Genomic DNA, 25,985 nt, shown 5'->3' with positions numbered 1-25,985 from the left:
GTATCATTCAGTCTCTGGCCCAATGCCAGCAGCAGTCATCTCCTGGATTTCTTGTGAAAAAAAATTCTGTTTATTTAGCCATTATTAGTCATCTTCTCTGTTAATTACAGAGGATCACAAAATTAATTGATACATACATAGAAACTATCCCTGTACATTCCATATGAGGCATATAGAAGAAGAGAGAAAGAAAAGAAGAGAGAAAGAACCGCAAAAAAACAAAACAAAACAAACAAAAATTGATGAACCAATATTGACACCTTATTATTATCTAAAATCTATACTTAGGGTTCACTCTTTGTATGATAGAGCTCTATAGGTTTGACAAATGCATAATGCGTGTTTCCACCATTACAGTATTATACTCAATAGTTTTTGTTTGTTTGTTTGTTTTTGCGGTAGGCGGGTCTCTCACTGTTGTGGCCTCTCCCGTTGCGGAGCACAGGCTCCGGACGCGCAGGCTCAGCGGCCACGGCTCACGGGCCCAGCCACTCCTTGGCATGTGGGATCTTCCCGGACCGGGGCACGAACCCGTGTCCCCTGCATCGGCAGGCGGACTCTCAACCACTGTGCCGCCAGGGAAGCCCCCTATACTCAATAGTTTAATTAACCTGAAAACGTCCTGTGCTTCACCTATTCATCTCTCCCTCCTTCTCCCTAACCTTTGACAACCACTCATCTTTTTAATATCTTCATAGTTTTGCCTTTTCCAGAACATCATATAGTTGGAATCATACAGCCAGTTTTCAGATTGTCTTCTTTCATTCAGCAATATGTGGTTAAGATTAATACATACCTTTTCCTCCATGTCTTGATAGCTCTTTTCTTTTTATGGCTGAATAATATTCCACTGTGTATATGCTAGTTATCCATTAATCTTTTGAAAGACATCTTAGTTGCATCCAAATTTTGTAAAGTATGAATAAAGCTGCTATAAGCATTTGTGCGCAAGTTTTTGTGCAGACATAACTTTTCAACTCATTTGGGTAAATACCTAGCGGTGTGATTGCTAAATTGTATAAGACTATCTTTAGCTTGTAAGAAACTGCCAAACTGTCTTCCAAAATGGCTGTACTATTTTGCATTCTTTTTTTTTTTTTGCGGTATGCGGGCCTCTCCCGTTGCGGAGCACAGGCTCCGGAAGGCAGACTCAGCGGCCATGGCTCACGGGCCCAGCCGCTCCACGGTACGTGGGATCTTCCCGGACCGGGGCACGAACCCGTGTCCCCTGCATCGGCAGGCAGACTCTCAACCACTGCGCCACCAGGGAAGCCCTATTTTGCATTCTTATGAGCAATGAATGAGATTTTTCTGTTACTCCACTTGGAATGGATTTTGGCCATTCAAATAAATGTGTAGTGGTATTTCATTATTTTAATTTTCCATTCACTAATGACATATGATGCTGAGTGTCTTTTCATATGCTTATTTAGCATCTGTGTATCTTCTCTGGTGAAGTGCCTGTTGAGATCTTTTGCTCATTTTTAAATTAGGCTGTTTTCTTATGTTGAGTTTTAAGAGTTCTTTTGTGTGTTGTGGAGAGCAGTCTTTTATCAGATACTGTTTTTTCAAAGATTTTCTCCCAGTCTGTGGCTTGTTTTCTCATTTTCTTAACAGTATCTTTTACAGAGCAGAAGTTTTTAATTTTAATGAAGTCTAATCCATTTTTTCTTTCATGGATCATAGAGAGCTATATATTTTTATCTTCTAAAATGTTTTTTTATATCTCTACTTACTACATACTCTCCTATTCAAGTGTGTATCCACTTACCTATTCTAGAGCCTAGAATTTAGTCAGGAGCCTCTCAAGTAGTTTTGACAAAATAATTAGGCTAGCTAGCACCTTTGGAAAGTATCATCATACAGAGTCCTAGCTGGAAATGGCTGGCACACCAAGCTGGGAGTTTTGTGATAGTTTTAAATAAGGGACTATTTACAGAGGTGGGAGAAGGTTAAAGGAACCAACATGGAATGTTGCAGCACCCAAGGGTCAGCACCAGCAGGAATTCCAGGACCCAAGTGACAAGAAAGCAAAGTGTTGAGAGCTTGGCCAACCAAAAGATGTTATAATTGTAGAAGAACACACATTAATAAATCTGTGTAGAATCAGGGAGGAGAGCAGAAGGATATCTCCTCCTGATCTCCCATCTTCTACCAGCTCCCCCAAAGGGCTAAATTCAGCCAGAAGTCAGAAGGTAAGAGAGCCTGCAGGGTAAAGTGTTCAGAAGTCATCTTCCAGAGGACAGCAGAAAAGAGCAGATAATGGACAGGGATGGTTAAGATAGGCAAAGAAGAATAACTAGGTGAGGCAGTTTCTTTAAAATTAATTTGGAAGAGGAAGAGTGTGTATGCAGTCTTAACTGGCAGAAATATTTGTACCACCTTGACCTTGTTTAGAACAGTGATAACAAACATACCTGGATAAATCCATCCTGTCTCAATGAACCAGTCTCAGGTTCCCTCTCAGGTACTTCTCCTTCTCAATCCAGCACACAAGGAAGGTGTCATGTATAATAACAAAAGAACTAAAAAAATCAGTGCTGTAATAAGCAGCATATCTCAGTTTGGCCAGCCTCAGTTTGGCTAATACGTTATGGGCCAAGTCATCATGGTTGTTCCATAAGATGCGTGGGACAGGTGTCCATGGAGGAAAGTGAAGGACAGTAATTAAGGAAAATAAAGCTACAGTCAGGTGAATGAAGGTGAGAATAGTCAGAAATTCAAATACCCAACTCAATTCTTTTGGGAATGGATAAATTAAATTACCACCTATGTGGTAAGAATACTCTGAGAGGAAAATAACTGATTTTTTTTTTTTTTACGAATGTGCAAAAGCAATTTAATGGAAGAAAAACTACCTTTTCAACAAACGGTATGAGAGCAACTGGATAGTCATAAGCAAAAAAAAAAAAAAAAAATTTTGACCAAGGTATGATCTCACACTTTACATAAAAATTAATTCAAAATGGATCACAAACTGAAATGTAAAATGGAAAACTATAAAACTTTTAGGAAAGACAGAAGAAAATCTTCAGGACCAAAGGTTAGGCAAAGAGTCTGTAGATGTGACACCAAAAGCAAAATCAATGAAAGGAAAAATTGAAAAATAGAATCTCATTAAAACTTGAAATGTTTCCTCTGAGAAAGTCTTTCTCTATTAAGAAGATAAGAATACAAGCTATAGACTGAGAAAATATTTGCAAACCACATATTTGACAAAGGACTAATATGTAGAATACATAAGGAATTCTCAAAAGTCAACAATAAAAAATAAACAATGCCAAAATACAAAATAGTGACAATATCAAATGCTAGTGAGATTGTGGAGAGGAGAAACTAGATTACTCATACATTTATGATGGGAAAGTAAAATGGTACAGCCACTCTGGAAAGCAGTTTGATCGTCTCTTAGAAAGTATGCAACTACCATTTTTTAAAAAGTGAGGAATTTTTATTGCTGTTGCTATTTCATCTTTATACTGGTTCATGAAATATAGCAGAATATCCAATTGTTACAATGCTGATGCAATAAATCCATTATTATACAAAGATACTCTCTCAATAATCTGTACCCAAATGGTAAAATGTATGAAGTTCATTTTCTAACTCTGTGAATACTTTATGTTGTTTAATATGTAAAATCTATTTCATTAGAGGATTATAATTTAGAATTCAGGCTCCTGTCCCTTGATATCAAATTAAACAACTGCATTACACACAAAGGAAAATCAGAATAGAAGAACCAATGACACACCAATTGTCCTGTAAAACCATTTTAATTTCTGTGACATAAACATCTTTCTCAAGCAATGTTACTAGAACAACCTCTTTATGGGGTTTTATAGTTTGGAGTAAATATATTTTTAAAAAACTTATCTCTATTATATAGAATTGAAATAAAAAATGATTTATAGGCTATACTTTTTAGGAAGGAGTTACTAGACTATATTCCTGTTGAAGAAACTTTCCTATTTAAATCTATGATATGGAATGGAAAGATATGGTTAATAAGTCTTCTGATCAAAAAGCTTGAGATCATCAAAGGAATGTTTAGTCTCCTGCACAGAGAGACACCAGGATTTTTTCATAATCTCCCTTGGTTTCATCCTGTTGATAAAAAATAAAGTATACTTAATGCTACCTGAAACCATAATCAATAGAAGGTATTTTTAAATTGTAGAATAATTACTGTATTAGACTTAACAGTTGTAGAACGTACATCACAGTACATCTATTTTCTAGGATCTTGGATAAGAATATCACTTATTTAATTAAATAATATAATTCATATAGCAGATAACTGATATTTTAATTATTATATGAAAAGCAATGGCTTTCAAAATTCAGATTGCAAACTTCTCTGAATTGATCATGTTATATATTAGAGCCATTATTTTCCAAGAATGAAATATCACACAGAATTAAGTATAACACAATATAATTTCATATCACCTCTGGCTTGCTCAACCAGAGTGAAAGTTATAAGCCCATGATATTCTCACTTTTTCTTGGTAGATTTTAGTTATCCAATATAAATGCCAAATTGAATTTAAACAGTCACTTATCTTTCATTAAGTTCAAAACCCCTTGACTTGTCTTTTTTTACTTCTTAACTTGAACATGTATTTTATATATTTCACATATGACAAAATTAAGGAAAAAGTTAGAATAAAATGTTTCAAATCCTCTGATCAGTATTCATTGATCATAAATCATTATATAAATCATAATATCTCTCTACTAAAATATTTTGATTGCTAAATGTATGTATGGGAAACTGTTTCCATGACTATTGAAAAATTTGCAGAGTCTTTCATTATAGAACTCACTAGTAGATTTTACCAGTGATAGTTCAGCTTACTTTAAATTATGTATCTTTTTTTAAAATTTTTATATTTTGGCTGTACCACATGGCATGCAGGATCTTAGTTCCCTGACCAGGGATCGAACCCGCACCCCCTGCAGAAGTGCGGAGTCTTAGCCACTGGACCGCCAGGGAAGTCCCTGTATCTTAATATAACAAATAAATCTTACATGCGAAATTTACAGATACAATAAGTCAGCCTTTCTCTTTGAAGAAGCTGCAAAAGTATTGTCATTTGTGGGGTTAGCATTATGAAAATCACAACATACCAGGATGGCTTGGCAGAGAGAGATGCCATACAACTTCTGATAGCATGCTTTGATGTCATTCATGTCGATTTCAGAACGGGAAACCATAATCCTGATCAGTGTCTTATGACGAGTTCCAATACCCTGTCCAAAACAAATGATGGTAAGTGTCCCTCATGTTCAGAGCATACTCTTAATAAGGGAGGATGTGGGTTTGAATGTGAAGCTCTTTTGCTCACCTGTATAGTTTCTATGGAGAAACTATCACCACATTAAAATACACACACACACTTTACACAAGTGGTAATAAAATGACACAAACCAAACTGTGATATCTGCAGCATATATACGAGCTTTCATAACCTCCTAATTGGTCTTCTACCACCCAGTCTTTCCTCTGTCTAAACTATTCAATAATTACAAATGAAGTAAACTTTCTAAATTATAAATCTAATCTTCCCATTCATCTATTTAAAACCCTTCAATGGCCTTCTGCTGCTTTTAGGATGAAAACCAATCATTTTATCTGGGCTTACCATGCCCTGCCTAATTCTACAACTTCTTCCACCATGCACCATCACTCTAATTATGTTTACTATCCTGAAAGAGACATGATATCTCCTCCTCCTGGACCAGTCTTGCTTTATCCCTTCATCTCATCCACTTCTGCTCTCCTCTGGCTATTTCCTTTTCAAATACCAGGTCTTAGTTTAGCTGACAGCAAGGCTACATTGATTTCCAAAGTCTGGGGCACAGGCCCCTCTTCTGCTCTTTTACAATACCAGGTTTTCATTGTTACCCATCTAATTACCTCACTAGATAACAGCAGGCATGGGGTCACAGACTGTACTGCCTACTACTGATACCTAGTAGCACAATGCCTATCACTTCATAGGGACTCTTTCCTATTAATTGAATAGTTAGATCGCTCTCCGAAGACTTCCTTATTTTGGAGTGGCAAAGGAAAAAAAAAGACAATTTCATAACTTGTCACAATACAAGCATGGAGGTGACATCCTATATAATAAGATGCATGCTAAATGATAAAGTGAAGTGATTAAGGTATCTCAAATACATCTTAATAACACCTTCCACTTCAGTGATCTTAGAACAAAATTTAAAAATCTTAGAATGACATATAAAGCAATGGCATGGAAGACAGAATAATAAAAAAGATAAATGAAGCTTAGAAAGGGGGAGATTGTGCAACTTACAACCTTAGCAGAAGTAGGTTACTAAAATCATACATTAAATGAGGAAGTATATCACCCTTCCTCTGCCAACTGAAGTTTTATTTAAATCATGAGTAATCTACAAATTACATTCAAGCTCACCTTACTATCTTACCTATAAAAGAACATAAAAAATCTAACAGAGAATTTTATTCTAATAAGGAAGTATATTACCTCTTGCATTGGATGGAAAAGTAATTCTTTTTAATGGAAAGATCTCAAAATAAGTGTAATTTTCAAACAATATGAGGTTTTCTGTTCTTCTTTCCATACACCATAATTTTTTTTCCCTAAGCCAATCACATATGTTTAAAGTTACCTTCATGGCCTGATGAAGCTTCTCAGCAAAGAACATTGATTTGCTTGTGGCACACTTCACTGCAAGAGAGGTATATTTTAGTTGACATATTTACCACCAAAAAAAGAAAGACGCATGTGACAGAAGCAAGAATACAGAGTTTTGCAAGTAAGATTCTATTCTCCATCCCTGTTCCTTACCCCTCCTACCAATATGGGATATTTGGCTTATAAGAAGCTATTCTCTAGATGGTGACTTTGAATATTCTGTCCTCTGACAACATCACTTTTTTCCTATTATCTTAAATCTACCCAATAGCAACTTCAGTATTTCATGCTATCCTGAGTATACTCTTCATGGAAACAGGGAAGCTAGTAGGTGTTAAAGGTCATGCTGGCATGGAAGAAATAGTTCTGCATGTTGTAATAAGAAAAAAATTTTAAGTGGAACAAGACAGTCTTAAAATATAAGGCAGCTGCCAAATATAAAATACTAACAGATGTGTCAGTTGGTATGATTCTCTACCTTGACACTCAAAGTGTGGTCTATGGACCAAAAGAATTGGCATCAACTAAGAGCTTGTTAGAAATGCAGAATCCAGGCCCCACCCCAGACCTACTGAATTAGAATCTGCATTTTAACAATCTTCCCAAGGGATTCATATGCACATTAATGTTTGAGAAGCACTGCTTTAAAATGCAGGTTTCCAAACCTTGACTGGTCATCTGAATAAAATGGGAAACCTTTAAAATCCTTTTCTCCTGAAGACCTTTTCAGAAGCCACCAGGGACCTACTGAATCAAATCCTTTGGACTTGCCCAAGATTACTCAGTTAGCAAGTGACAGACCAGAATGTGGATCTGCATTTATTTAATTCCAAATCCTATGCTCTTAATGACCATTTTGAATTTCCTTTGTGCCATGCCCGGCCTGGTGTATTGCATGGTAGTATAAGTAAGGTGCTCAGTAAGTACTGTCCACCTGCCCATCTTTCTAAAAAAGGAAATAATATCTGTTACTACTAACAAGGCCATTGTATAACATTAGCTAAATATTTATTGCCGTTATCTTACATGTTGCCTCTATTTGAAATATAAATTACATCTGAGTTTTTGTTTTGTTTTGTTATATTTTATTTTGTAAATTATGGGACAGCATTGACAATGCAATTTCAAGTTAGAAAACTCTTCCCCCTCCAGGACTACATACCAATAACTGTGAGGCATTTCTCGATGTCACCTTTCAGCTCCAGGTCCAGAACTTTGTTCATGTCATGCTTACTGAACTTGGAGTACTTCTGAAACACTGAATATTAAATTTAAACTAAGAGATGTACAAAACATCCTATTCTTTAGCAAACTTGAGCAAAATCAGGGCAACTGAGTCAAAGTATTCCTTAGGAGGACTGAACTTCAAAAAACACATTTTAAAGCTAATTATTCAACGGAGCATATTTTGGATACTTCATCTTCTCTGAGGAATGTAACTTCCATGGCTATTTTGGTGCCTCTGTATATTTTGGGGAAATTTTTGCAAATGTTGACATTTATTAGAAGTGGCATGTGATTGACATCCATAACACTACATCAGAGACAAGTGCCATAACAAATGGATCTTTCCTTATATAAAGATCTGTGTAGTAGATTTCTCTTAATTGTAACATTAGAAATCGGAGTGCTGTTATAAAAATAATAAACTTTAGGTAATCGTCATGACCTTCCCTTCGCCTTGACTTCCAGAAGTCAAGAGGTAAATCCTGTGATCAAAGGCAAGAACTCTTTTTTTGGTTTTTGTTTCTGCAGCATCTAGATACTCTTTTCTTCACTCAGCCATGAGTGAAGTTGTTGTTTTTCTTCATTGTACTTTCATTTGTTCTGTTGTATGTGTATATGTTGTCAGACCTATTCCAAATATTTTAGGGAAAGGAAATAGCAAAAATAACAAACTAATGTTCTACATGCCAAAGTCATAAAATGTGTTTCAAATACTATAAAATGGTGGTGGTACAAAGCTGGACAAATGCACAAATAGCAAGAAGGGGTCAGGAACACTGCATCCATTTGGTATCAGAGTGACAATGATTAAGATTTCTCTCTTTTCTTTCTCTTATTTGCCCTAAAAACCCCCTGCATCTTCTATAAACAATCGCAGGAAACATTTGTTTTATTCTTACCTCTGCGAAGATGGCAAGTGCTTCTGGTGGTAAGAATGGTGGTGAACACATTAACATCTGTCCCTTTTCTTTTTTCTCCTGCTTCATATAAGGCCTGTCAAGAAACACAAAAATAAATACTTGACTATCTGCTAACTTGCTATCTGCACAAGAATGTTAGATCTCTTCAAAGATTCTGGAGGCAGCAGCTGCTTTGTGTCCAATACAATCAGAGTAGGCAATGCTAAGATTATAAGTTCCTTAAAGATGGAAACCCTATTTTGTCAAGTATTTTCCACAGTATCTCTCAAGGTGCCTTGCGAACCCTAGAGACTGAATATATGTTTGCAGAATAAATGTTTGTTAAATAAAATTGCTTTAAGATTGCACTCTGTATCAAGGCAACTCCAAGGAACTAATTTTTAATTTTACTTTTAATTGTTCAAAGTAGTTTTCAGCAAATGGTACTGGTAAGTCAATAATTCAACCATTACCTAGATCTTGAATTTTGATGTTAGAATTTCTGTATTCAAATTCTGACTGTGCCACTTCATAGCTCTGCAATCTTAGATAAATAGTTTCACCTTATTAAACTACAGATTTTCCTCTTTTGCAAATGAAAAAGATAGTCCCTGCCTTATTGTCACAAACATGCTCTATTAACTTTGAAATGTTAATTACCATCCTCTTCCTGGGTCACACTAATCCATGTAGCTGCCATAAATATACATCTAAGAGCCCTGATAGCCTTAAAATGGAAAGCAAATTCAGAAATATCACAAGCAAATAAGAGTAATTTCTTACTATGGGCAACTATTCAAATGCTAACTTTGGTTCTTTGGTATGACTGCACAATTTCTATTAAAATGGTCAAATTTCCAACGGGCATAAGAAGTTATTCTGGACTTTCCAAGCAAAGATCTGATATATATGCATTCATTCAACAAAAGTTAATAAATGCTTATTATGTGCAGGATAATGTACTGGTACAGTGAGTGGAGGTGATCAAATAAGTTTCCATTCTTACTAATTCACTGTGATGAATTTGTAGAGAATACTATCTCATGAGGAAGGCATATGTAAATAATAGCTGTCTTTTTTTTTTTTTAACAAAAATTCCAGGCCCTAAAATGACACAGTTTTTCTAATGTTGCCAATGGATTGATGTATAAATAAAAAGCAACCTCGCTGAAACTATATATAACAATATGCTTGAAAGTATATAAATGTTATAATTTTTATAATTTTAATGTCATTACAATAATACTTTTACAATATAAACTTACACCTCTAAACCAATGTTCACTGTTAAAAGAATATTAGATGTGCTTATTCTTTCCACTTTACTTTCTTATACCTGGTAAAATGAAAATTCTGTTTTCTCAACAAAACAATTCTTGGGAATAACAAATCAAATTCTCCTTGTTCTCTCTCATTCCTCTCCAGCTTCATGAATAGTGCAATCTACTGAAAACATAAAGACAACATTTCCTCTCTTTGATCGCTTGAATGCAGGAAGGTAGGCATCATTCAGGGAATGGACATTAGGTACTATTGTCCTTTTGGAGGATTTCAGACTTGCTTTCACGTGGAGGCCCTCAAGTGGTACCTCACCTCAGGTAGGACCTATTTGAAGAAGGAAAGTGGATTCTAGGAGTATTTGTGTGTACTTGCTTACCCTGGCATCCGTATCAGCCAAGTCATCATCCACGGCAAGATCCTCACATCGTTCACCCTGAAAAATATCCCATTCTTTTGTAAGTGGTTTTCTAGCATGTAATCACATGATTTACTTAATTCCCTTAAAATCAGATGAGTAATATTCTTTGTGGGAAAAGGAATGAATTGCTCATTTCTAGAGAGATGAAATCTAAGATTTTACTTTTCATAAAAGAAGAGGCATTTCCTGAACTATCTGAGTTATACCTTAGCAAGAGAAAGCAAAGCCTTCCGATACTCTCCAGATGTGTCTGAGGTGATGTCTTTAGCCAGATCTCTCTTCAGTTCTGAGAAATAAGAAAAGTATATTTTGTATTAAACTAGTGATAAGTAATGGTGATAATAATAATACCTGACATCTCTATATTGGCTCACAATTTGCAATGCCAAGTGTTCAATGACTTTTGGGACACATTTCAAATATTATCATTTTTTAATAAAAATAGAGGAATCAGAGCAAGCAAAATTTTTGATCATCAAATTTATTGCCTATAAGGCAACTAAAACAATTTGGATAATACTGTGAAAAGCTATAGCCCTAAAGCTTTTGCTAACGAGAATAAATTGCATAGGTGTACATTATTAAATAACCAATTCTGAAATAAAACATACCAGAATTTAAGCAATGAGATGAATAGAACAGTTATTTAAAAGAATAAACCAGAGGAACTTGCTTGAACACAGAGTATTTATTTACTTAAAAAATATCTTATACGTAATATATTTTAGTTATGCGTGTATATGTGTATGTATACCCGTCTACCTTAGATATAGATGTAAAACTTTTCTTTGTTAAACACCCATACTTAACTTGCAAAATTATGCCGTATTGGCAAAAAGTTAACTGAATTTATAATTCACTAGAAGACAGAACAATTTAATAAGCTGTCATTGAACTATACATTGGGAATAATTTATGGATAATTACCTTTGTAAACTATGTTTTATCAAAGAAAAAAACTAATAATAATGCCCCTCTTGATGGTTTTCACTGATAAATGGATTTAAGATAAATATTGATAATGAGATATGAATTGCAGAAAATGAGGTTAAAAGCTTCCTTATTCTGGTTCCTTTATTAGATTGCTGTGAAAATAATACACAAGGGCTATTGTATTCTCTATGTTTGGTATTAAAATCAAGCAGAAATATCCTCCGTGGTGCTACATATTAAGCTGGGAAAACAAAAAAGCTGGGGACTTAGGAAACTAGAAAAGGAAAATAGTAAAGGCCCAGCACTGCCCAGGACCCACTTGCAGATACTCTTTATAGTGTTGAGCATACCACTGAAATGAGATGTTTCACTGAATAGATAACATGAGCCACTGCTGGTCTTTCATCCCCATGGATCTATCTGGACATTGAAGGTAAGTGAGTCATTTATACTCATAATGGTAAAGTTAGTTTCCATCAGAGAATTATAAGCACCAAGCTCTGTACTTTTTCAAGGACAAATGTTTGGGGTGTTTTGTTGTTATCTTTTCAAAATGGAAGACAACGGGACATTTTTATGAAATAAACCTCAGAAAGATAAGAAATGTTTTTAGGAAATTCTTTAAATTCAGTTCTTTGAATTGAGTTTTCCACTGCAATAATATGTGGCCATTTGTCCCAAAGGGACATTTTTTATTAAAGTGCAAACTTGATGAGGGCTGAGACAATTGTGTCCCTTATCTGAACCCCAGCAGCTCTAATGTGTCTGGTAACAGTATGTGCGTGTGGTAGACATGTGGTAAACAATGAAGAAATATGTCAATATGTAGTTTCCAAAGTCCCCATAATTAACATCCACACTCAATTATTTTTTGAAGTATATCAGATTTCCTTTCCGACTAAGGCACTTGGGTTGTTGGACATTAAAACTTACCTTCTTTATAGACTCTGTTAATTTCTTTGATTTCTTTGTTAGTTCTTGATGCCAAAATTTCATTCAGAGTGTCTTCATCAGTTCCAGCGCCCTGAATTGAAAAAGAAGAATAAAATGTAGAAAAATCTTCATTCAAGAATATCAACTAGTTTTTGCGTCCCAAAATTTGTTTGAATCTGACATTTAGTAAATTTCTCACAGTGTTTAGTAAATATCCACAATATTTAATAATTACAATAAGGTCTATCTATTATAGTGCTCTAAAACCAAAATGGGTTTAAAGCAAATATTTTGGGCAAAAACGTAAAAAGAGAGATCTATGATATACAATAACATCATGAAGGTAGTGGAAATAACATAGTTGTTAACACCAACATTTATTTATTTATTCATTTTGTAACCACTGATTGATAGCCCTATAATAGTTGTTGAGAATACAGTAAGAGGCATCAGTGGATTAGACATTCTCTTGAGGAAAGGAGTTTTGCTTAAATTAGATGATTTACCCGCATGGCAGCACGGAGCTCATCAGCATCGAACTGGGCTGGAGTTTTCAACAGAGCCAAAGCAACTGTCTCAAGGTGACCTGTGAGGGCTTTCTTCAGAGCTTCATCCAGGGGCTATAACAAGGAGATGTTATAACCTTCTAGTAAATAACATGCAGGGTGATAACAGTAATGTGGTGTTAACCTGATCTTTAGATAGTCTTACTGAGTCCTAAACCCAACCATTTTTTAGAGCTCCTTCCCTTTACATAGAAAAGGGTACTTGATATTTAATATCTTAGTCTTTTAGATCTAGAGTGATTAGAATGAAATTTACTGAATTCATTGATAAGTTTTTAAAGGACAGGGTTCTCAATCCTTTATACAGGGAAGAAATCACAAAGCTCAAAAGATAGGGGTTGTGTATTAACAGAAAGAGTAGTAAGAATACTTTAAAAATAATGTATTAATAACTTTTCCAACCATTTGGATTTGCACTGTTCAAATAAGCACTATAATCAGACATCAAATAGTTTTCTAACTGTACTCCTTAAAAAAATTGCCCATTTTTTGTATAAAAATATAAAGCTTACTTTTAAAATAGAATTATATGTATAAACTTTACATTCAGACATTAAACAGTTCAGTTTAAGTTTTAGCAGAAGACACATTTCAATCAGAACCTATTTCTTATTGCCAATAGTAATCTTGATGTCTGTTATGTTCAAGTTAAAGGCTTGTCTCCAATACAGAACACCACATGACATGTGCAAAGAATCAAGATGACAAAACAATATATAAAACCAGGAAATTTGCTAAAATTGATTACATTGCAACCAAGAGGATAAATACAGTAATCTTAGTTGTAATGGAAAAACAGTGGTTAGAGACTGACAGAACTAGGCAACTGTGCTTCAAAATCTATACTTAAACATAAATATGACTGAAATTAATTATCTCAATTAACCACTCCAACCTACCTTTCCTTTTTCCTGGAGATAGGCTGCTTTGATCTGCTGACGCTGGGCATTGTTTCTCTTAGTCAGAATTTCAATGATGGTTGCTTCATCCACACCTGGAAATAAAGGGCCCCTAGACTTCTAAAATCAATTTTCTTCATCATCAACAACCGACATAAAATGGTTCATTATCAAGATGCTTCAAAGGGAGTTCTTAACAAAACTAAGAAGTACAAATTTTACCAGACTGGGATATGGATGCGATACTGCATATCAAATGGAAGCACTTGGGATGACATTCCATTCACTTGAATGAGAAAGGAGGAAGAAATTGTTCCTGGCCCTCAGTGTTGCAGTGTTTGTTTCCTAGATTAAACCCTAAATGTGAGCAGAGGTGTTGACTTCAGCATTGAGCCTGTTAGAAATGAGCTTTGTGAGCATATCTGTCGTAGAAGTAGATATTCTACCGATTTGACCAAAATTTCCCAAGCGCTGAGAAAGGAAATATATCTTCATTGACACGGAAATCTTTTTATCTTCAAAACAAAAGACTCTTTAAATTGCACAGGTCTGTTTTTTAGTAGCCATTCTGAAATGTCTAGGAGGGAACTGTTTTGGGGAGACAGAATTACCTTTAGCTGTGATTGCTTTATGCAAGGCCTCAACATCTGAGGATGGATTAAAGCTAGGGTAGGGGCTCACTGATGACCCAGGACCACCTTTGGATCCTTTCACAGTTTTCTGTGGATGAGAGAGAAATAAATTACTGTCCATTCACTTACTTTAGTTTCTATTTTAATATTTAACTAAGTTCTTTTATTGTCACTTGACTTACAATGTATTCCTGCTCGTCATTGTCAATAAACCAGGCCTGCTTGAGAAATTCATTTACCATTGCCATTTTTGAAGGATCTGAAAAGAAAACAGGTCGATGCGTTTACAAACCACAAACCCACCACATATACACACCACTCCACCCCTTTACATACACAAGACGTAGAGCAGCCTTGCCTTTACTTTCCAGGATTATCTTTGGAGCATCATAAAATGCTAGATTTGGGTTTTTTTAAAAGAGAGTCTACTAGCCTTGAACAGAAACCCATAGCCTCAGAAACGTAGCTCTTCCTCAGCATATTCAGAACTCACTTTAGGGATCAGATGACTTCTATAAGTAAGCATATAGGCTGAAGAGAGGAGCTGGTGTTTCACTTCACTGCTCTAAATTTACAGACCACCCACTGTATGCCAAGCACTGAGGGTGCAAAAAACATTGAAATATCCCTTGGCTCAAAGAACTTGAAGCCAGTGTGTGCTCTCCCTAAGAAAATTCAAAAGCCAAGAACAATTCTGAGAGGAAGTTCTTGGTGACCGGAGCCTCTCTTGAGAATAGTTGAGATTAGCAGAAAAGTTAAAGAGAACAAAACAGAGAGAAACTTGTCACATTTGGGAAGTTGAAAGAAGTTTACTAGAGCAAGAAATGTTAACAGAAGCCCAAATTTAAAAGTTTAAATATATTTCCAAAGGTTTGGATAAACATTAATGGATTTTTTAAAGAGAAAGTTATATTTCAGAAAGGTCATCCTGTATCCTAGAGAATGGCTAGGAGATGTGCAAGAGGGAAGATTAGAGACCATTTAGTAAGTTGTGGGAGAATCTATGTAGGATTAATGAGGACTTAAAAGTAATGGGTAGAGAAGTAGCATAATACTGACATTTATAAGGTAAAATAATCTATGACTAATCTGTGGGAGTGGATTCAGACTCAAAACTCTATAGAAAGATAGTCAGGTGATATTTCTCCCTGAAATAATTCAGTTTTCTTTTCCATTCCGTGGTATAAAATTATTTCAGTACCTGGAGTAATCACTACATTCACATTTCTTCCTATTTGAGCTGTCTAAATACTAGTCCTACATGTGTTTTTTTAACCCAACATGAAAAACCCAGAAAAGGATTATTTTATAGCAGGTGCCTTGCTCTAACAGGATTCATTAGAGTGAAATTGCACCATGCATGCCCTCTTTTGGAAAACTCTATCTTAAAGAAAATTGCCTGACTTGCTGTCGTGGTTCAGCAATATTTTTATTTAATAAAACATGTATATTTTTAAAACCTGAAGTACGTTAAAAATTAATGCATTCTCTGAGTTATCTACAAAAGAAGCCATCAATGACCCTTTTTGTCTAGGGATTTTTTTTTTAGGAGCTCAAGCTCCAGGTCTACACTGATCTATCTCTCCATACCCTTTTGTTTATTTCTCTGGAGACAGCTATCATGAGTACATCTGAAGGAGGTTGGAAGGATAATCTTAGCAGTTTTAAATTCTTGCTATGAAGCTAAATGACTCATGAGGAGTAAAACCCATAACCTGATTCCTTAATGGCATGTTCAGACAAATTTCAGTCCACACCTGCTGAAAAATGGCTGTAGTTGCAAGTAATGAGATTAAATACGTGAGAGAATTAATATCCAAAGCAGAAACTATCTCCACTTAATTATCATGGGGATTGTTCAAATTACTGTTGTGTCATCTGTGAGAAGAACCAATATATTGCGCACTCACTTAATCTCTTCCCCTCAAGCAACTGATAAATTTAAAGTTATTTCCTGAGGTAAAGTCATGGTGTACAATTTTGCACAAGGTTTTAGTTCCTATTATACTATAATCTGGTGCAACTGCTGTTGGCACATGGAGTGTCATTTTCTTTTTGCTTAATTGGCATATCCAAAACTTCTTGCAATTTCTGGCAAGGTTTCAGGTATTTAAAATGTCCATTTTTATCATCTCATCCATGCCCTTTATGAAGTAGAATCCTCAAAATGAGTGATATGATCGGTCACTTAGCAAAGTACTTTTCCCTCAATTATAGAAATATGTGTTCCAATATTTCCACTCTTTTCAATTAGAAAAGAAAAACTTCAAAAGAAATCAAAGAAGAGATTAAGAATCTTGTCAAAAGTAATTTAAAAAATGAGCCTCACAACTTCAAAATAAATTTTATGGAAACTTTACTTCACAATTTTTTCACTTAAAAATGCTTACATAGGGCTTCCCTGGTGGCGCAGTGGTTGGGGGTCCGCCTGCCGATGCAGGGGACGCGGGTTCGTGCCCCGGTCTGGGAGGATCCCGCGTGCCGCGGAGCGGCTGGGCCCGAGGGGCGGCTGGGCCCGAGGGGCGTGGCCGCTGAGCCTGCGTGTCCGGAGCCTGTGCTCCGCGGCGGCAGAGGCCGCGGCGGTGAGAGGCTCGCGTACCGCAAAAAAAAAAAAAAAAAAATTAAAAAATGCTTACATAATGCATCAGTTTCTTAAAAAAAAAACTTGAGAAAGCCTAGAAAATGATATTGCTCTATTAATTACTTGATACAAAATAACAAAAACAACGGGGTTGAATAATTTGTTTGACACAAGAGTATCCATAGAGGAGACAGCTTTGTGACATAGCCTCTGTGTTCCTCGATTTTAGTCTGAAGCCATTTGGATGGCCTGAAGGTATGATCTGGAATATGGTCAAGCAACCTGAATAGAACCTACTCAGGAAAGCAATTAGAGGAAAACGGAATCTAAATTCAGCCAAACAAGATCCACTAGCTCTCAGCAAAGCTTAAAGACACAAGGATTGTGGCAGGAGGTACAAACCCTCAAGGAAGTAGTTTCGATCATGTACTGCTACTTAAGTGCTCAAACGCAGCTACATGTTTTAACAGAACGTTGAATAGTTGCAACACACCTTACAAATACCACAGCAAAAATATTTTGCTCAGATTGTATTGCTAAACCATTCTGTGTGTTCAATACCTAACCTCTGTATGAAAACCAGCATTTTGTACTTGATTAAACCCATTCAGTAATTTGAAGGTAAGATCTCTTAACTATAAATAAATCACAAACATGCAAACATGTTTTATAGATTGCCACATGCTATACAAATATTTGTCATATATTTTTACTATTCAGAGAATGATCTAGTCTATGAAGTAAAATTGTACAGTAAAAAAAGAATTTAATAACCCTCTGAGTTCACAACAGGTTTTATTTTTTCCATCTTTCTTTTAAGTTGCAATGTTTAGAACATGTACTAGGTACTTAAGAGCTTATTTTATTAATTTTCCTTGGCTCAATATATATTTAATCTGGCTACCAATGAGCTCTGAAACCAAGTTTATCTCAGTCTTTAACATCATCTAATTTGAAGATGAAATTGACCATTTATACATAGGCTGACCTATATGGAAATTAATAATATTCCAGAGTTCTTCTAATTAATCATCTGTGAACATGCACTGCCTACCAATCTCATTTATCTATGAAAAAATGTGTAACTTTTTAGGGATTAACATTTTTTTGTATGTGTCATAAAAGAGCTCTCTTCCTCTCATTCAGCAATAAATTAAAGAAGGTAAATATGCACAAAAAGATGCTAGACAGAGAGGGAGCCATGCTTACTAAATGTAAGAGAAAGGTATTCCAGAAATGGTACATTAGCAATTGTACCAACTGGACAGTTTGAGAAAACTATGGCTTATTGTATGAAAGTTAATTTCCTGATTTTTTTAAACTGCACTATGGTTGAAGTATCTAGAGACATGGGGACATCATATCTGCAGTGTTCTTTCAAATGATACAGAAAAGAAAAACTGTATAGAGGGTGGAAGGGGGAAAAGGAAGAATTAATGAGAAAGCAAATGTGGTGAAAGGTTAACACTTGGGGAACCTGGGTAATAAGTATATGGTGATTCTGCGCAGTTTTCTTGCAACTCTTCTGAAGGTTTGAAATTATTACAGAAGAACAGTTTTTAATAACTTTAAAAACCACAATTTCTGTCTTTGTCAGCTTCATGAAAGGCTACTTCCAGAATTTCTGACAGAGGAAACTGAGTTTTGTGGTCTATCATGCCTTCCTTGAGACAAGTGGGAAAGATCAGAGTTCTGCAAAGACAGCAGCAGAAATTTGATCCTTGCAGAGGACAGCATCATTATTCCCATTTTCTACCTGGGTAAACAAAGTGTAATTTCTTCTGGCAGTTTTCTAGATACTACTGGCAAGCATCAAGGCATACATAAATCCATGCCTTCTAATTCCAAAATATTGTATATGCTTTTAAACTAGTGACCAAAAAGATGATGACAAGATCAATGTTATTTTTAATAGCTTACACTTAAGAATCAAATTCATTCACAGTTAACCCATGAAGACTGTGGCAGGTTTCACCCCAGCCCGAGGGAGTTTATTCTTCAATACTTTGGCCTGTGCATAGTTTTTTCCCTCGAATATATATTTCACAAGTCTTTCCCACACCTACTCGTTTGAGAAAACGCAATTAGTCTGTACAACGGCATGACTTACGAAGAGCCACTTTATGAAAGGTAGTCTCATGAATGTTTTGCTTCTAGACTTTTGAGTAAGGTGTTCCCTTTGCCTGGAATGCTGTTTCATCCTCCATGTCCAATTCCCTTTGCCTAAATGATGCTTCTTGGTGAGGACTCAGCCTACACCTCATGATATCCTCCAAGAGGCCTTCCTTGGTCCAGCACTGAGGTGAGTGACTGACCTTCTGTGTGCTCCCGAAGCATCCTGCCTTTACTCCTACACTTGTCCCTATTGTTCTGCATTATCACTTTCTATTTACTTATCTATATTTACAGCAGCATTCCATGGGGGCAGTGATAACCTACCATTCATTATGAACCTCTAATCCCTGGCAGAATGCTTTGTACTTAGTATGCTAATAAGCATTATTGAATGAACAAATATTGTATCAGTGCTAATTATTCAGGAAAAATATCTATACTAATTTAACAAATATTTTCTACCCACAACTATAGGATGTAAAAATAAGAATTGAGGAGCTCTGAGCCCTACTTTGACTCTCTTTAGCTGGCTGTTTGCCCTCAAGAAAACATTTAACTTCTCGGCAGTGGCGGAGAGGGCCTCCATTTATAAAAATAAGAGTGTTGAAATACACAGTAGCTAAGATTCATTATAGCTCTGAAGTGCCAGTCTTAAATTTCACCTCAAGCAGATGGAGGTGGAGAAAATTAGCATAATGAATGAAGGTATTATATAAATTGTATCTGTTCTGATCTTTCTGATAAAAATCTCTCCCATTTTAAGGAAAGAGGAAATCATTTACTGAAAAAACGGCTTTTGGTTTATCACTGAAAAATAATACGTCCATGGCTTTAAATATGTCATCAATTAATGGGTCTAGAGAGGATTAAAAACCAGCTCAGCAAGCTAACATCAATAGAAACCAATCTTTGCAGATCATTTGACTGAAAAAGTATTTAATAACCATGAAACTCTAGCTGGTTTCTTAATAATATTATTATTAACAGTTTTGTCAACATCCATCAAATGTCAGATATCTGCCAGATGTGGTTGAGCCTGGGGCTACAGGGTGGTTAACATAACTTCTGGAGAAGAGGCCACTTGGAAATTATGAAACCAGCATTTGACCACATTTGAATCGTTTTGCAATGTGCCTACCAAAATACATTCCTGCAAGCAGGGGAGAATATTACTTTTTCAAGGTCCATACATAATTTTAGACACAAACAAGGCAAGAAAAAGCACACCTTTTTTGATTAACTAGCACTAAAAATCATATGTTACGTCATTTAACTTAATATTCGGAATGAGCTAAGAAAAAATTCTTGAAGGAACATTTGTAATAAACAATAGCCAAATATATGGTGAGGATTCAAAATCTCTCACTTTTGCACATATATCCAACACCAGTAAAAACTCTACTTTAGATCTGCTTTTTGCTTTTCTAAGGAGTTTTATGGCCATTAGCTCATTCAGCAATCAAGATGCTACTAAGTGGAATATTTTTAGAGGGCCCTACAGGCATTCCCAAGAGATAACTTATCTGACACCACCCAGGAGGAAATACTTCCTTTCCCCTTAGGTTTTCAAATCAGGACTTGAAAAGCCTGTCTAAAACACAGAGACTACAGGAAAAAGAATGTGGCCACACCCTCTCTAAATGAAATGATTAGTAAGTGGATCCTCTAATTTACTTACACCGCATGAGTGAACATAACATTAATTTCAAAATGTTAATTACAAAAGCCATAATTGCCACTATGAGGTCTGAATCTATTTTTTTGTTTTGCTTTGTTTTGTTTTACAAAAGAAAAAATAAATTATTTAAGTCCTGCTATTTTGAGATAGCTCCCTGAAACCTATGTCTGGGTTCTTCTGGCCTGGCTCCCCACAGACACCACCATCCTTCATGATTTCCTTGTAAAGCATACACAGCTCGTGGAGACTCATAACTTGTAGGAAAAAACACATTCTTTCCTTCTTTTCCATGGTAACTCACCAACAGTACAATAAGCCAGTATTAAGCAAAGTTTCCTTGTTTTTAAAATTGTATTTCTTAACTAAGTAAAAATAAAACATTACAATTTCTGATTCCTAAAATATAAATAGCCAGTGTAATTTTACATAAAGACTTATCAAAGGTGTAAGTGCAGCTAGCCATAAATTACACAGAAGTAACATTAAACACTGTAATGGGAAAAGTTTTCAAAACAGCCAAAACTACCTAAATGTAAAACCAAGACTTACCTTTTTTTTTTTTGCCTCCGTCCAAAGACCTAAAGAGAGATTCTTCTCTGAACGGCTCACGCTGGAAGTGGAACCTTGGGCTTCTGATTTTATAGAATTTGAAAGGAGACCACACCTAGCAACCAGAAGTTAGTAACGGGCTGCCTTTTGTTTGAAATACTGGGTTCAGTCTTGCTCAAAACAAAGTGAAGCAAGCCTTGCAAAATTACTCACTAAACCAACTCAGAGCTGACAGCACAAAAGAAAAAAAAAAAGAAGTACAGATTTTTTTCCCTCTTCAGTTTGCACTGTTTTTTTTACAGGGGAGTAGAACGCAAGAGATTTTCAAGTATGCAGTACTATCCGCCTCAATCCTGATACCAATGATTGGCATACTTTTTTAGTCAAATGAATTGTGAGATGAAAAATCATAAACTTTAAAACAAAATAAAACCCCCTTTGGTTAAGTCCCAGCTTCATCACTAATTACTATGTGATCTTGGGGACATATTTAACTTCCCTGAATTTGTTTCAACTTTTGTGAAATAGGGATAATATCTTCTAGGCTGCCTACTTACTAGAATTCTTATGACAATAAGAAATAATAATTAAGAAATTAAGAAATAATAGGGACTTCCCTAGTGGTAGAGTGGTTAAGAATCATCCTGCCAATGCAGGGACACGGGTTCGAGCCCTGGTCCGGGAAGATCCCACATGCCACGGAGCAACTAAGCTCCTGTACCACAACTACTGAGCCTGCACTCTAGAGCCCGCGAGCCACAACTACTGAAGCCCACAAGCCCTAGAGCCCGTGCTCCGCAACAAGAGAAGCCACCGCAATGAGAAGCCCGCGCACCGCAACAAAGAGTAGCCCTGCTCACCGCAACTAGAGAAAAGCCTGCAAGCAGCAAAGAAGACCCAACACAGCCAAAAATAAATACGTTTATTTTTAAAAATACAGTATATATTTGTAAATTTTAATGTTATGCAGTATTGGATAATCTTCTATTTCACCAGCATTTTTGCTGCCTTCAAAATAAAAGATGTTTTGTGCTTGCAGACATCTTGTTGATATAAATAAGAAATATAAAAGAAGTAAAGCTCCAGGTTGTCTCAAAATTTCAAACAAAGTTAACCCTAGAAGTATGATCATTATGACATTCACAGAAAATATTGGCATTAGAGGAAGGCTTATGTACATTAATTTTTTATAGAATGTTATATATAAGCTTTAATACAAATAGCTACTTGATATTCTAGAGGATTTTTTTTTTTTGCGGTACGTGGGCCTCTCACTGTTGTGGCCTTTCCCGTTGCGGAGCACAGGCTTCGGACGCGCAGGCTCAGCGGCCACGGCTCACGGGCCCAGCCGCTCCGCGGCATGTGGGATCTTCGCGGACCGGGGCACGAACCCGCGTCCCCGGCATCGGTAGGTGGACTCTCAACCACTGCGCCACCAGGGAAGCCCCCCTCTCCCTTATTCTCGCTCGCCCTTCTGTCGGTGCTTACCCCTGTGGGAGCACTTACCAAAGCAATTTAAAACTCTCCGTTTACTTGTATGTGCCCCCTCTAGACAGGCAGCTCCTTAAAAGTGGGAGCAGAGTCCCTCTGTCTGCATCCTCAGAGCCAAGCCAGAGAAGTGTCCGGCCCACAGCAGCTGCTCGATAAATATTTATTAAATGAAAGCAGTAATTAATTAGCCGCATCCAACTATAGTGGAAAGAGATGGACCCCTCAAAGCATCAAATACAGAAAAGCACCTATCACCATAATCAGGCACAGAGTGGGTGTTCAACACAAATGTGTTAAATGGATCAGTTAGATATTTCATTAGCATGTATACAACCCATCGTCTTGTATTTCTGATACACACAGATTAAATGGGCTTTTGTGGTCTGGACGTCAGCCTCAGCTCTTAATAGGAAAAAGCCTTTCACGTTCCAAATAGCTTAAGAAGAAACCCCTGGAAGAGAACCTGTTGGTAAGCAGGGGCTGAGAGTACAACAGTGAAACACTGTTCATCAAATTTAGCTTCTACTAATCTAATTTCTTTTTGCTAAACCCGTAAGTGGATATCTACTTGTCTCTTTAATAAAATTACAAATATTTTCCCTCATTATTTTCTTCCTGTATTCTATCCTTCTTTCCTTTATCTTCATTTTTTTCTCTCAACTAAATGGATTCAATGTTTTAAGAGCTATTATAATACAATAAAGAGATGAACAGAATCATTGACCAAATAATTAGGACAAGGTAAAAAGCAAAGCAGTATATAGCATAAATAGAAACAATCCATATTTTTAAAATAAGATCCTAAACAATTGGGCTCTGTGCCCTTGGAACTACTTCATGCTGAGTTCTAGAACATACACTAAAAGTGATCAGGATGCAAGTTGGATTTAAGGGGGCTACCATTTCCAGCAACATGTTAAATAACCTGCATGTGAGATTCTGACCCTTACAGCACCCTAAGGGGAGCATTTGACTCTCCATACTCAAAAATTACCCACCTAATACACCAGGAATACAGACAGGCATATGCAAACACTTAAGGTCACTTCAGAGACACTGCATCTGTCATAGCCAAAAAAGCCAAAAGACAAACTAAGAAAACTGTGGTCTGCAGGTATGATGTTCAGTCAAGTCCATCCTCAACAGTAAAGCTTTTGTCACTTTCTGGAAGATGACTATGTAGGACAGTTTTTATTTCGGGAGGGGAGGGTTTTGAGGGTTTTCTTAAACAGCTTTGTACAGATATAATTCACATGACATATAATTCACCGATTTTAAGTGTGCAATTCAATGGTTTAAAGAGCTATGCAGCCATCACCACAATTTTAGAACATCTTCCCCCAATTTCTCCACATCCTCACTAACACTTGTTATTACCTGTCTTTTTTTTTTAATTCAAACAGAAAGTCACAAAAATTATAATCATCCTCATCAGTTCACTCAGTCCCATGTAATTAATTTTTTTATCTTGATCTTTTGTTAGCACTTTTATGAATTCATCAATTTTCCATTAGAGTTCTGAAATGCTTATTCATTCAGTTCAGCAGTATAGTCAGTTACCAGAAACCTGTACTTGTCAGAGTCTTTTCCATGAATTCCTTGAAGATGAAACCCTTTTATAGGAACATTTTTGCAAAAGCATCACAGTACACCCAGAACTGTCTGTAAATGACAAAAGACTTAAAAATGACAACGGTTAAAGATTTGATGAAAGTTCATAATAATGCAATTGACAAGGAAATTTAGTTATTTCTGAGATATACATTTTAAAGTAATAACTAGAATTATAACTTATAACATTATGCCAGAACATATAATATTTTTAGAAATTTCATGTAACGTCTGAAACATTTATATTAACATATTTCCATACAAAAAACCCAAAGAAAATTTAGTATTAGTTGTTTTGTTTGTTTGTTTGTTTTATTATAATGCAGGTTCTTATTACTCATCAATTTTATACGCATCAGTGTATACATGTCAATACCAATCACCCAATTCAGCACACCACCATCCCCACCCCACTGCGGTTTTACCCCCTTGGGTCCACAGGTCTGTTCTCTACATCTGTGTCTCAACTTCTGCCCTACAAACCGGTTCATCTGTACCATTTTTCTAGGTTCCACTACATGCGTTAATATACGATATTTGTTTTTCTCTTTCTGACTTACTTCACTCTGTATAACAGTCTCTAGATCCAACCACGTCTCAACAAGTGACTCAATTTCGTTCATTTTTATGGCTGAGTGATATTCCACTGTATATATGTACCAAATCTTCTTTATCTATTCGTCTGTCGATGGGCATTTAGGTTGCTTCCATGACCTGGATATTGTAAATAGTGCTGCAATGACCACTGAGGTGCATGTGTCTTTTTTTTTTGGTACGCAGGCCTCTCACTGTTGTTGCCTCTCCCGATGCGGAGCACAGGCTCCAGACGCGCAGGCTCAGCGGCCATGGCTCACGGGCCCAGCTGCTCCACAGCATGTGGGATCTTCCCGGACAAGGGCACGAACCCATGTCCCCTGCATTGGCAGGCGGACTCTCAACCACTGCATCACCAGGGAAGCCCGCATGTGTCTTTTTGAATTGTGGTTTTCTCTGGGTATATGCCCAGTAGTGGGATTGCTGGATCATATGGTAATTCTATTTTTAGTTTTTTAAGAAACCTTCACATTGTTCTCCATAGTGGCTGTATCAGTTTACATTCCCACCAACAATGCAAGAGGGTTCCCTTTTCTCCACACCCTCTCCAGCATTTGCTGTTTGTAGATTTTGTGATGATGCCCATTCTAACTGGTGTGAGGTGATACCCCATTGTAGTTTTGATTTCCATTTCTCTAATAATTAGTGATGTTGAGCAGCTTTTCATGTGCTTCTTGGCCATCTGTATATCTTCTTTGGAGAACTGTCTATTTAGGTCTTCTGACCATTTTTCAATTGGGTTGTTTTTTTAATATTGAGCTACATGAGCTGTTTATATTTTTTGGAGATTATTCCTTTGTCCGTTGATTCGTTTGCAAATGTTTTCCCCCATTCTGAGGGTTGTGTTTTCGTCTTGTTTATGGTTTCCTTTGCTGTTCAAAAGCTTTGA

The 25,985-nt window shown here is 36.3% G+C and overlaps 1 protein-coding gene across 2 annotated transcripts; it reads right to left on the bottom strand.

The window, feature by feature from the left end:
- Positions 1–3,757: 3,757 nt before the first annotated feature.
- On the bottom strand, positions 3,758–21,549 carry ANXA1 (annexin A1). Of its 2 annotated transcripts, none has more exons than XM_079926963.1 (13): positions 21,401–21,549; positions 14,660–14,736; positions 14,457–14,565; positions 13,846–13,940; positions 12,887–13,000; positions 12,381–12,471; positions 10,721–10,800; positions 10,473–10,529; positions 8,816–8,909; positions 7,852–7,947; positions 6,664–6,722; positions 5,134–5,256; positions 3,758–4,107 (listed from the first exon to the last, which is right to left on the bottom strand). In XM_079926963.1, the coding sequence occupies exons 2-13, from the start codon at positions 14,723–14,725 to the stop codon at positions 4,051–4,053; spliced, it is 1,041 nt and encodes a 346-aa protein (XP_079783089.1). In that variant the 5' UTR covers positions 14,726–14,736; positions 21,401–21,549; the 3' UTR covers positions 3,758–4,050. The 2 variants fall into 2 exon arrangements, with proteins under 2 accessions (XP_079783089.1, XP_079783090.1); XM_079926964.1 differs by having other exon boundaries at positions 14,660–14,738; positions 21,404–21,529.
- Between the last annotated feature and the right edge of the window lie 4,436 nt (positions 21,550–25,985).

The sequence above is a fragment of the Stenella coeruleoalba genome (genome assembly GCF_951394435.1).
Source record: "Stenella coeruleoalba genome assembly, chromosome: 7".
NCBI classification, from domain to species: Eukaryota; Metazoa; Chordata; class Mammalia; order Artiodactyla; family Delphinidae; genus Stenella; species Stenella coeruleoalba.
This window is presented reverse-complemented; position numbering and strand designations above follow the sequence as displayed.